Source organism: Macadamia integrifolia, chromosome 3 (genome assembly GCF_013358625.1).
Source record: "Macadamia integrifolia cultivar HAES 741 chromosome 3, SCU_Mint_v3, whole genome shotgun sequence".
NCBI classification, from domain to species: Eukaryota; Viridiplantae; Streptophyta; class Magnoliopsida; order Proteales; family Proteaceae; genus Macadamia; species Macadamia integrifolia.
Genome location: NC_056559.1, coordinates 26214176 through 26227838, shown reverse-complemented (window position 1 = coordinate 26227838; position 13663 = coordinate 26214176). Strand labels below are relative to the sequence as shown.

The 13663-nt window shown below is 37.0% G+C and overlaps 1 protein-coding gene across 1 annotated transcript; it reads left to right on the top strand.

The window, feature by feature from the left end:
* The first annotated feature begins 10940 nt into the window (after positions 1–10940).
* Positions 10941–13576, top strand: LOC122073908 (probable receptor-like protein kinase At1g11050). Its single transcript, XM_042638605.1, has one exon. The coding sequence runs from the start codon at positions 11343–11345 to the stop codon at positions 13251–13253; it is 1911 nt and encodes a 636-aa protein (XP_042494539.1). The 5' UTR covers positions 10941–11342; the 3' UTR covers positions 13254–13576.
* Positions 13577–13663: the final 87 nt, after the last annotated feature.

The window sequence follows — 13663 nt, the reverse complement described above, 5'->3', positions numbered from 1 at the left end:
ATTTTCATACTTTTAAAAGAAACGTTTATAATCATTACCGTATATGATTGTATAAGTTACTTAATTTTTTAGCCATATTTAGTAATGATATATTTTACATGTAATTTTTATTTTACATATTATAACAAAGGGTTTTGGATGCAAAGTAAAGTGAAATCTTATAGCCAAATGTGGAATGATTTGAAGTTAATGTTAAAGTCACATGGATAATGATTATGTATATTTATTTTTAAGTATGAAAATTTCACTTCTCTTCCCTTTAATTCCCCTTACAACCAAACATAGCCTTGGGTGTTTTTTTAGGTGGGCTCATCCGAAGAAATTATCCAATCAACCCACCTATTTTCAGTCACGTGCAATGGTGATCTGACAATTTTAACTATTGAATATTTAGAGACTGATCTAAATTAGCCTTACGTCATGCATATCCATATCCATGCATCCTTTTTGTCCAACCATCCATTTTTTTCATATGCATCCTCTTTACATTCTTTATTTTTTCAAACATTTATTTACTACTTGGTCATCTCTGATTTTTCTGAAACTTGACTTCAAATAAGTGACCTGAGATCCACTTGTTCTTAATGTAACAATATGGCAAATGCAGGCCAAATTGGAGAACTCTCTAGAGAAGGTTCCTTTAGAAATCTTGTCACCATTTGTTAATTTAGATTGTGTTTGGTATACATTCTCATAATATAATTTGGATTAAGAACGTATTCACTTTGTTTGGTAAGCATCATACTCTCAATTTCTTGGAACACATTCAAGAATGCAGTCCATTCTAGAATGAGATTTTCTTTTTCTATTCTGGATTCTCATTCTCAAGCTTGAGACATGCCATTCTACAGCCTCACCAAATTTGGAATAGGGTGTAGAATATTAATTTAGCAGTGATAAAACGTATTTTTTTATATATAAATCGTACCTTGTAGACATGTCATTACAATAGATGAGTTCTAGATTTTGTCACACTACATGTGGTGGGCATAGATGGATGTTAGTGAGTTCACTTCACGTAATATAAGATCTTACACTCATCTTACTGGTCAAATTTCAACATAATATAAAAATGAAAACGATTAAAAAATATGTTCAATTTATTGTAAATGATTTTAAGAAGGGCATTTCATTTTTAATGAAATTTGATGATAATCATATAATTTTTGTCACTTCCAACTCACGTTTTTGAGGCATTACCCCCCTCCCCCAGCTGGGTTGTAAGATGTGGTTTGGCTGGTTAATGGTGGGGATTGGGCTTGGGCTTGGGCTTGGGATAGGGCCTTCCCAAAATCCTACAAGAATAAAGTTTCCTTCAATGGACTGTTGACATGAGTAATGATCAATCAAGTTTTAACACGTGTTGCTCCAAACTTTGAAGCATTGCAAGAAGAACATGAATATCTAGGGGTTTTGAAAACTGATGGAGAATCAAAGCTTAGCCAAACATGGCATTAAGTGCTTTAATAAGGCCAATTAAGTTGGGTATGTTCTTTAGCTGATTTTCAAAATAGATTTGGGATGTCTTTGAAATTTAAAGGGGAAACTCCTAATGGCGTGGCCTCTATGCGTAGACACAAAGGGTTGCGTGAAATGACATCCCAACTCTTGTGAAACTCGAAAAATCACCCTTTGTGTATATTCATGTGCACCCCTCATTAACCCCACACTAGTACAAGGACTACATAACTAGAGAATGTTCTTTTCCCAAAAATTAAATGAGGGGAGAAATATATTATCTCAGGACTTTTTGCAAGGAAAACCTTACCCTCCCTTGTGTAAAATGGCATCCACTTCAAAAAAAAATTAGTACTACGTTTGGTCCATGGGCTATTTTTAAAAGACTCTATAGCGGGCTTTGATAGTCTCATTTTAGAATGGGCTTTGCGATACGAATTTAGATCCAGGCCAGTCACCAGTGACCACCACTAATCAATGTTGATATGATTAGCCAACAACATCACCATTCTCTCTTTACCCATTTAAATAAAAAATAATAAATAAATAAATAAACCTATTATCAATCAAGGTTTAATAGTTTAATAGAATGGAATCGGATAAGTTGGATAAGCCAAAATAAAGATCTGCTGAGTCCGATTTCTATCCAAATCTTTTTTTTTTACTAAAAAAAAGGGTACTCCATGGTAGTGACAATAGTCCTAAGCTGAAGCCTCTATATGGCAAGCAACACTTTCGCAGGGCCAACGAACTATAATGGGGCATATCGACCCAACCCACAATCTATATATGGCAAGTAGCACTTTCGCAGAACCAACAAGCAATAGTGGGGTGTGTTGACTCAAACCCACAATCAACTGAATTGAGCGACAGTAACGAGGCAAGGGCTTACTTCCAATAAGCTACCAATCCCATTAGCAATGAAACAAATCCAATCAAGCAATCTAATCCCGACTCTTGAACAACGTTATCAATGGTATTTTCTCTCTTGTTCCCCTATGGGTTGGGTGTGTTAAGACCCGTCTTTTTGTTGTCATCACAAGCATGCTGATCATTACAGAAAAAGATGAACTTATGTCTTGAGACTCATCCTGATTCTAGACAATTTATATAACTTATTTTTGAATTATCCATGATTCATGTTTGATCTTTATTTTTAGTCCTTGTTTCCTTCTCTAAATAATTAGAATTAATAATAAAAAAAAATCAATGAAAATTATATATTGTAACAAAATTGCAAAGGTTTTTTTTTTTTGTTTGGTAGAAATAACATCTATCGATGATCACGGATTACACTCCCACCTTCTGAGGATAAAACAACTCATAAGTAGGGATCGAAATTAGGCCACAATATCCTATATGAAATATATAGGGCCCTCTGTAGAAATGCAACCCTAAAAGCGATGCAGAAGATAACGGAAAAACAAGAACAGATAGTGCACACAGGTTTACAAGGTTTGACAAGATTGTCTATGTTCTCGGTGAGATGATATTCTTCTTCACTATCAATGGAGAATATGGTTACGACACTCGTCCTCACATCTCTCAGAATTGTTTACAGAGAAAGTAAACATTGCTACAAATATCTAGTGAAAAACACTAATCTGGAAAGTACAAAACTACCCCTATACCACCGCTATGCAGGAGGGCCTCTTGCCCCCTTGCAACCCCCACGACCTTCTTATCGGCAAGCGGGGATGTCGTTCTATTTTGTCGGGGCACCTGCGCTAGTACTCCCTGGATTAAACTGCGACGAAATACAAGACATTGTATACCAACACCCTCATTGCAAGGGAATCAACATAGTAGTTGCTTTCCTGAGAAATGTGATGAAAACTACAGACATCAAAGATATCAAATGCCTAATATCCAAAATAATTGATCTGGTCGACGGTACTAAGCTCCTCTTTGGGTCTTGTAAGCATGAAACCACCTCAAAGTTGATTGAAAGAAAATTGCAAAGTTGATTGAATAAAAAACTACAATAAGTTATAGATTTTTGGAAATCTTATATTTTTCTCTCCAATTCCAATCCAACGGAGGCACGTCCCATAATCAATTTTGGGTTTCTTTGCTGATTGTTCTTGTAGGTATAAATATTCTTCAGTCATCAACTTTGACATGAGTTTGTTGGAAATTAAGTTTCAAACTATGGTCAAAATAGTCTTTTCAAAGTGGTCTTTTTGAATTTAGCTTTCCCCCCCTTAAAAGTGTCTTTTCTATTTTTCTTTAGCACTTGTGAAGTTGTAATCAACTAAGACAAATCACAATGTTTAGTCACACATTAGTTTGGGAGGAAAGAAAACTTGGATATATATATAGCATTGTTTCTTAAGAGTGCAAGCCCTCTGTCATATGTGTGTTGGGGGGGGGGTTTCTTGGGGTGCTTTTGATTCGTGCCTACTCAGCTGAGCCAAACCAAGGTGAGTACGGTCAAAGAAACCTACTTTTAAATGCAAACCCTTACACACTTTGTCCTAAGGGACACCTTTTGTATATGAACCCAATTACCAACATACATGTGTTATGCATCAATACATAAATACATTGTCCCATGCATATAGTCACATTTGTATATGTATAGGTATTTGTACAGATATACCATTCACATACACAAGCCTACATCTATAAATACAAAGCTTTGGTTCTGCTTATGGGTTATATAATCCTATTGCATATGTGGTTCTGTACGAAATATGTACTTAAGCTCACTATTCTCTGCTTTCTACTTCTATCCACTGTCTTCTTTGAGTTTTTTAAAATTACCTTCAGACTAGGAATGCAACAGGGCCGGACTAGGCTGGGTTTCTTAAAACCCTAGCCCAACCCTGAGTCCCCTTTATTAGGCCCAAACCCGCCCTGACTCTGACCCTGACTCATGGCTGCAAAACTTCAACCCTGACCCTACCCTTCAGGGTTCAGCCCAACCCTTACCTGTGCCCTGATTTTTTAGGGTCGGGCCGGGATGACCCTGACCCTAATTGAACTTGATCTTGGTTTGCCATCAAATGCTGGGTATACTCTGACTCTGATCCTGACCTTGACCCTGACCCGACAAAATATGAAATAACTTAAAAATAAAAAATATTCATAATAAAGAGGAAATAAAAAATAGAAAGTTACAAATTACTTATCATGATGAGAACATCCTAAAGCAAACATTCAAACAATACAAATAACTCCAACTATTATAGTAAACAAATAGGAGATCATCCTAAGAAAACAAATAATTCAAAAAATTTCAATTATTTGTCATGATAAATGAAAATATCATCTTAATAAAGCAAACAATCTATAAAATTAGGTTAAATTCAGGGTTAACATCAAGGTCACAACCATGATCAACATTAGGGGCTAAAATTAGGGTCAGGTTTAGGGCAAGTTGGGCGGGCCAAAGACATCAACCCTTACCCGCCCTGACCCTAACTCAAGGTCAGAAATTTCAGGGTCGTGCCGGCCCTCTGAGCCAAAATTTTTAGGTCGGTATTTGTTCGGGATCAGGGCTTGCCAAGGGCGGGTCCGGGCCTTCTGGGCCAAACTTGCACCCCTACTTCAGACATACCTGTGGAAATTGCTTATTGGAGCGCACCTTAAGCAATTTGAGAATTTTTTTATCTTGAAGATGAGGGCGTATGGTCAATCCGGTTGCATACTTATAAGGCGTTCAAATACCTTAAGGAGAATTTATATCTATATGATTCAACTTTACATAGATTGGTGGATTACTGACATCATTTTAGTGGATGAATCTAAGAAGTAAGTTACTCCTTGTAGAATTATATATTGTAATATACAGTTGTCACTATCAAAACTTATACCTATTGCCTGAATGCCATTTTTTTTTTTTGGCTAACGATGGGTATTCAGGCTTTCGGCCTGACAAGTCCCGTGGGCCCATACTGATCCCACAACCGCATGGACCGGGTTATACTGGGGTTGAATGAAAATCATTCAACTTTCACTGAAAGCAGTGAAGAGCACTAAACACCCCCGTGTGAGTGGCCTGAATGTCATTACTAACAAATTTGTAACAGAAATTATAAATGAATGTTTGTACTTTCACCAAACGTAAGGGCCTTTCATTATAGTTTTCCAAAATATGTGAATCATAGCTCAATTTTTTTTTTTTGGGAGGAGGTTAGTATGCCACTAGCTTTTCTAGAGTTGGAGCCTCAACCAATGGAATGGTTGGAATGTGAGGAATATAAGAGACTTTTTCAAAAGGAGGATAAGAGAGAGAGAGATCAATTTCGATATATTGCTAGTATACCCAAACTTTTTTCCTTTTTTTTTTTTCCAAGAGAGAAAATTCTAATTGTTACAAAGCTTTGTAATATGCCTCATGTCCAAAGTTCACATTTCTTGGCATGTGTTATAATGTGAAAGCGGCGAGTGGATCTTTGTGACAAATGGCACCATGTATCTCATGTTTGCCAATGTCACCTCTTTGACTTGAATCATAACCCTTCCTGTATGCGCATGTTTTGAGGTTCTAATGGTGACTTTGGTGTTTCATGATCATTTTAGCTGAACTTAACATAGACTGGACCAATGGATAAAATAAGTATTTCACAAATCGGATTCCTTTGTTGGGAAAATGAATGCTCCCTAGTCGTGTGGTCTCTACATTAGCACAAAGAGGGTAATAAAATGATGCCATCATACCTATTACAAAGGAGGTACCTGATGCACGAGGCTCCCACATGTGCGAGGCTTAGGCTAGAACTATGCAGTCTTATCTCGAGAATGTTGAGAGCTATCTCGATCGCTTGACCACCGAGTCACAACATTTGAACCTACCGTTGGACCAGATGCACCCACCCCTTGTTTATACCTATGTGCTCCCTCATTGGGCCCATGTTAGTGTAGGGGTTGTGCGACCAAGGAGCGTTATTATCCCATTTGTTTTATTTTTATGCAATAGATCCAATTATGTGTGAATAAGGGATCCTTTCCCATTATACATACTATTTTTCAGTCATGTGGACTAATGATTTGTTTTTAGCATTGTTTAATAGATTTTGAAACCCCTGCCACTTGTCAAATATGGTGACGCATCTCAACCATATGATTTATCATTTATTAATCTTTCTTATTGATTTTTGTTTAGTTTATGTTTAGGGTTTAGGGTTTAGGGTTTAAATCCTAGACTTTTCAAACCCTTTTTTTGATCCCATATAAGCTATGAATTTCGGTTATCATTGGGGACCTGAAGTCCACCTAATTTGCCCAATTGAACAGCCACATGGCTGATATTATGGGTGTGATTGAATGAGTTCAGGGCACCGACATGTTCAAAACAATTTCCCTATATTTTTTCGAAAAGGATTAGTATGAGATGGGAATTTCCCACACCATATGAATCACAGTGTGGGGAACAGCTTCTTCTACATGAGGCTCACATAGTTAGGGAGGAGGGAGAGTATCAATGCAATGCAATGCGCACATGATCATGATGTGAGAGGGCATAGGTAAGCATCCCACCTAAGTGTAAAAAATAAAAATGGGGACCCCAATAATCGGTATAGATCAACCATTTTGTGGCTCAAGTTGGAATGGACCACTTAATCAGCCATATATATATATATATATATATATATAAAACCTAATCAAAATAGGCTATTTTCTTATTTTAATTAATTATTTAATATTTTTTACTATCATTATTTACAGAAATAAAACAACTCCCTAAACAAATATATTAACAAATACTATAATGCATGCATGTTACTGATTATATATATTGCAAAATATTTTGTAAGAAAAATAAAATAAAATAATAAAAGGCCATTTTTCATGATCAAATAATAGGATTTTCTTCATTTTTACCGCAAAATTGCATGAATTTCATAAGGTTAACAAAATGTGTAAATCTTGACCACATGACCATAATTTTATATCCATATTTAAAGAATCAATGAAGAAATCAATAAAACATACCACAAACTGGGTGTAAAAAAAAAAAAAAAAAAAAAAAAAAAAAAAAAAAAAAAAAATCTAATTTTAGAAGTTTAATTTCTCCAAAATTGTAATGTTTTCGGCCAATTTAAGGTGGTAAATAACTTCTCCACCTAACAAAGATAAACCCCTTCAAATTTCACCGGATTAATTTGACCTTGATCGGGTGAGACCCGATTTGAATTAGTGAGACTCAAGATTGGCCTCGTCCGATTCAAATTCCGATTCTTTCAAATATTGATGCACGCATTACCAGTGTGAAGATTTTTTTTTTAAAAAATTAAAAAATGAGAGATAATTGACTGAATTTTTAAAAAGTATTTAGCCCATGTGCTTGATAGAGGAAATTATTTTCATTTTCCAAAAATTTCAACTCGTTGACATAGTTAATAGTTACGTGCAGAGTTGTTCATGGACAAATTAAGTAGAATAAAATATACTGAGACTGATTAGTTTAATAAAATCATAATTTAAATAATAAATTAATGGCATTTTATCCTTTTTTCTTCTTTTAAAATAAGTATTCCCTTTGGAACTTGTTGTACAGAGTAGATAAAGATGGCATCATACAATGGAGAATTGGATTTTTGCAAGTTTTTAATTAAAAAAATTAATAAATTCTCCTATAAAGCATGTGATGAACTTACACGTTTATAAATACTTAATTTATTGGAATCTCTAATCTTATAGTTTGAGACTTGGATACGTTATTTCTATGTCATTAATTCCCCTTTCTTAAATCAAATATTCTTCTGTAATAAAACAGTTAAAAATGAAAATGTTTAGGATTATATCTAATTAACAGCATAAACTCTCCCTTTCAGAGGACCCTTCTGATATTAAATACATTGAGACCAAACAGATCCTACATTCATAATATACTACTTATACATGTCATATTGATACCATCCTTGAGCGGTATAACATGTTTCATTACTTTAATTGATTCTCATGAATAGACCAAAGTTTTATATACATAAAGCTCATGTAGTTATGGAGTGGACTAAGGTCAAACTGTCTTATATGGAATTGATAGGGTCTACATGTCTAGTCAAGGAATCAGCTATGTTGTTTACCTCTCTTGTCACATAAATGAAAGACAAATCTACAAAGTAAGAAACTAAATGAATAATGGATTTAACAACTGCAAATGATTCAACTAGGACTGGCACAGTAGATTATTGAAGAAGCCGAATAAGTTCTTGGTTATCAAACTCCACCATGATTGGAATAAAACATTCTGCTAGCATGTGAAGAAGGCTTGATCAGATGGCAAGGGCTTCTCCAATGACGATGGAATGGAAGTCCACCGGTTCCGAAACTGTGGTCATCTATGATTTAATCTTTGATAATAAAGCCTAGTCTTCCATCTTTTACTGTTAATAAGATTTTGTCTCTTTCTCCATCTCCTGCGAAAGATTGATGGTGGTATATCTTCTCTAAATGAGGAGTTCACACCGCTAAAATTGTAGCTAAATTTATTTATCTATATGATACTACTAACTCTTTTAGTGTCTAAAATAGTTGTGTCAGATCATCTCTTTGTTCATTATAGTGGCAATTCTTTTGAAAACTCAATATCTATCCAAAATTTAAGTTTTTTTTTTAGAGGTTGTTATGGGATAGATTTCCCATTAAGGACACTTTGGAAAAAGGATGAACATGGATGTGTCATGCATCTTTTGTGATCCCCACAAAGAAACCCTTTGACATGTGTTTTTTCATGCAATTTTTATATAAAGATCTGGGCTGCCGGACCATAGGGCATAAGAACAGAATTCATGATTAAATCTTCTTTTAATTCCCTTATTATGTACCTTTTTAATTCATCCTTCCTGCCTGAAAGTGATCTGAAATGGTTCTTTAATATTCTGATTATAACTACTTACTTTCTTTGATCCCATAGGAATAAAATAGCCGTCTTCAATGATTTGACTGAGACTCCCAGGTGCCTTCCGTCCCTACCTTTTCTGGAATTCCATATATTGATTCGCTCTGCAGTTACAAATTTTAAACAAAAAAAATCAGGTTGGGCCTCGGCAATTCTTTTTAGAGGTAGTTTGTGTTAATTTTTCTTAGTTTGATTTTCTGAACACAAAGATGACATCTCATCCCTCTTGGGCCTAGCACAATATTTTGGAGGAAAGGGAGGTTCTAGTAGAAGGTTTGTTGTCGCGAGTGCAAGTTGGAGATCAAATTAAGATTTCGGAGAATAATTAGGTACCCACACTTAAAGGTTTAAATTGCACCACCCTGTTTCATCTAATTGTTCATGAGTTTTGGTGTCAGATGTTATTGATTATGAGAATAGAGCATAAAATTTTGAGTTAATGAACATTTTCTTTCATCCAACAAGTTTGATCAGATTGACCGACCCCCGACTTGGATTATATAATGTACTGTTATCTTGTTGATAAAATCATTGTATTCTAGGGGGTTTCGAGCTAAGGTTTCAGAGCAAGAAAACTACTGTTTAAGTATAATCTCTCTTTTGTATAGTGAAACATCTTCTTTTTAGTTTGAAGACATAGCAGACCACACTGGCGTGTGAATCTTGTTAAATCTTTATGTTATGTGAATCTATTATCTATTTAATACTTTTCAATGACAAGAAAAAAGTATTAAAGCATATTCACATAGCAATCTCTAGGATCTATAATGTTAGAGCAAACCCAAGCCATAAGATCACTTTTACAAGAAACACATTGTCATGTAGCAGGGGATTTCTAAAACCCAAGCCATCCTTCTCTTTGGAGTGGCAAAGATGATTCCAAGATACTTAATGAATTTTAGATTTATTGTGCTCTCCTTGATCCCAAAAGAATAGGATAAAAATCATCTATAGTGAGCTAATTTGGCGGAAGCGACAGTGAGCCCAATCAACGGTGAAAGAGTGTCCGACCCTTATTTGCTCTCTTACACCCGTTTATGGGTTAAAACCCTAAGGGCGTTCCAACAGAAAATAAAAATAGATCTCCTTCTTCCTCCCAAAAAAGTGAGAGCTTGCAAAGTATTGCCCATAGGAACATTGATGATCTACATAGGGAAGCTACCCATGTAGCTTAATTTCCTTCTACCATCAATGATGATAGTGATTGTTTCATATTTTAGACTGTAAGTCAAATCACACTTTCCTTCTTGATCCAATTCCTCTCTTGACGGCTGATCACTCAGGTCATTCCATAGCCATTTGGATGATAGATACATATTCAAATGGTGATGCAATAATTATGTTTTTATATGTTAAAACAGAGACACCACGACGAGAGACGTTGAATCACCGCTCCGGAGAAGCAATCATCCCCTTCCTTCCTATGCATCCACTTGTTAGTCCATCAATCTTTCTCGATTCAAAGAGTTGTCTTTCCATTTTGCAGACTATAAAACGTTTGGATTAAGACTTGAAACATAAGGACTTTGGGGTTAACTTGTGCAGAAATCCTGGGCTGATCTGACCAATCATGTGATTGATATTATAGGGAAGCCTTTCTATGTGGCCATGCAAGAAAAAACCGCCCTTGCCGCTTTGGACAAGAGATTTGTTGCTTGGATGTGGCGGCTACCCTCTACCGTTGAAGTAACAAAAGTATACTGCTGATCAGACATGGAACTCCTCTTTTTTCTTGGTATTACTCACTTTTCATGACTCCTTGGAGCCAAGGAAAGAGGGAAGAAGGTCGCTTAGCCATTTCTTTATTCCTTTTTATAAGTTGACGTCTCCATTGTTCATTGCATCATCATCAACGCCTTTAAATATTAAAAAAAAAAAAAAAAAAAAAAACCCCATTTGTCAATCCTTCACGTTTCTTGACTTAGAGACTGAAGGAGCGATCATCCCAAGCTTCCTCTACTTTAATTATGTATTTCTCTTCTACCCGGAAACCAATTAATACCAAGCCTAGAGAAACTTGGAGATTTAGGGAGAGATGAAGCTTCAATTTGGGTTCTTGTTTTTGGCCATAGTTGTGTTGTTTCTCTCAATTTCAGCTGCAAATTCAGTCTCTACATGTCCACTTGATCTGGGCTATGTGCTGACGATCCCTTGGGATGATTCTTCCTGCAGAAACTACCAAAACACAGGCCAAAATGGAACAACAAGCGATTGCTGTCAGACCCTTCTCAGCCTTTATGGGATCGCTTTTGCTCAGCGCCTCAAAACCACCTCCCTCTTCCAGCTCCCAGATGTCAATACCTCCATAGCTTGTTTCCATGCTTTCCAATCCAGTCTTGATTCCCTCTCTCTCCCTTCGGATCTTGTTTCCTCCTGCTTTAACAACCCTAATCGCTTTGTTATCACTCCCAATATTTGTGCAGGAATTGAAACCAAGCAAAATTGGACTCACAAGCTTGGATACACTACTTCTTTGAACTCTGGATGTTATTCTGATCTCTCTGGTACTGCCTGTGATGCCTGCGTTGCCGCCGGCCAAAAGGTTCAAGCCAGTTTAACTGCTATAGATGGTAATATTTCTCATGCCACTAATTGCTGGTACTTCACAATTCTTTACGCCGGCGGAGTTGTCAATGAATTTGGGCCGGAGAACGTCAGCACTGCTTCCTGCATTTTTGGGCTCCCAATTGCTTCTTCTGCCATGGATGGAAGCAGCAAGAGCTACTCAGCTCTCGTGCCTGCCTTGATTGGTGCTGGTGTGGGTCTTCTGCTTTTGTCCTGTTTATTGGGTTTCTCTGTCTGGTGGCGTTGGTTCAGGAAAGGCCATCGGGGTTCTGGGTTTGACGTAGAGGAGCAGCAGGGATCGAAACCTCGGTCGCATCGCAATAATGTTTCAGTCTGGTTCAAGATTGCTGACCTTGAGATGGCTACAAATTATTTTTCAGAGAAGAATGTGATTGGGAAAGGTGGGTGTGGAGTTGTCTACAAAGGGACCTTATCAGATGGTACTCCAGTTGCTGTCAAGAAGATCACAGAATCAGAATTTCAAGGGGATGCAGAGTTCTGCAATGAAGTCGAGCTCATCAGCAATCTAAAGCACAGGAATCTAGTACCCCTTCGAGGATGTTGTGTTACAGAAGAGGAAGATGAGGATGAAAGAGGCCAACAGAGGTACTTGGTCTATGAGTTCATGCCAAATGGGAACCTTGAAGATCATCTCTTCGGTAGAAGGATGAACAAGCAACCTCTAAGTTGGCCTCAGAGGAAGAGTATAATCTTGGATGTGGCCAAGGGGCTTTCCTATCTTCACTATGGAGTGAAGCCTGCAATATATCACAGAGACGTTAAGGCCACCAATATACTATTGGATGCAGATATGAAGGCTAGAGTGGCAGACTTTGGGCTGGCCAAGCAATGCAGTGAAGGGCAGTCTCATCTCACCACCAGAGTTGCCGGCACACATGGCTACTTGGCACCGGAGTACGCGCTTTATGGCCAGTTGACAGAGAAGAGTGATGTTTATAGCTTTGGTGTGGTTATATTGGAGATAATATGTGGAAGGAAAGCACTAGACTTGAAATCCTCAGACTCACCAAGGTCATTCCTGATTACAGACTGGGCGTGGACACATGTGAAATCAGGAAGGACAGAAGAAGCTTTGGATGCTTCGCTACTGAAAGATGTGGATGCTGTAGATCCCAACCTGAAGGAAATTATGGAGAGATTTCTCCTAATTGGGATTCTGTGTGCTCATGTCATGGTGGCTCTAAGGCCAACAATCTTGGATGCACTGAGGATGCTGGAAGGAGACATCGAGGTTCCATCAATTGCGGACCGGCCATTGCCTCTTGGCCACCCTTCGTTACGTTACAGTGATGGAAACACCTTCAATACATCACCCTTCTTGAACAGGCCAATGCTAGACATGAGAGACATGCTCAGATAATCAGAAAGGAAGACTACAGGATTTGTAAATCGTTCAGGTTAATAGTTCATCGTTCATGGAAGCTTGTATATATGAGGGTCACAGTAGCGTTTCATTTATTCTTAAATCTTTCCAGTTCATATAAAAATATCCAGTTCCAGAATGTAAGTGAGGAATTCCAAGGGAGGCCCCCTTTATATTCCTTGCAGTATCTGTACATGTGTAGGCTTCTATTTTCTGTCATTCAATTGGGTTTTTGTTGGTCTTGTAAAGTAGTCTTCAGGTTCAGCATTGCATATGCCAATGCCTAGTGCATTTACATGGGGGGTTTCCTTTTCTTTTTTTGATAGAGAATTACATTGGGACTTTTATAAAGAGATTAAGTATAAATTTTTCACAAATAAAGTGAAATCAATGTCGATCGTTTTGAA

Excerpts from the sequence above, each read along its gene's own strand:
- LOC122073908 (XM_042638605.1), top strand. The coding sequence starts at position 11,343 with ATGAAGCTTCAATTTGGGTTCTTGTTTTTGGCCATAGTTGTGTTGTTT.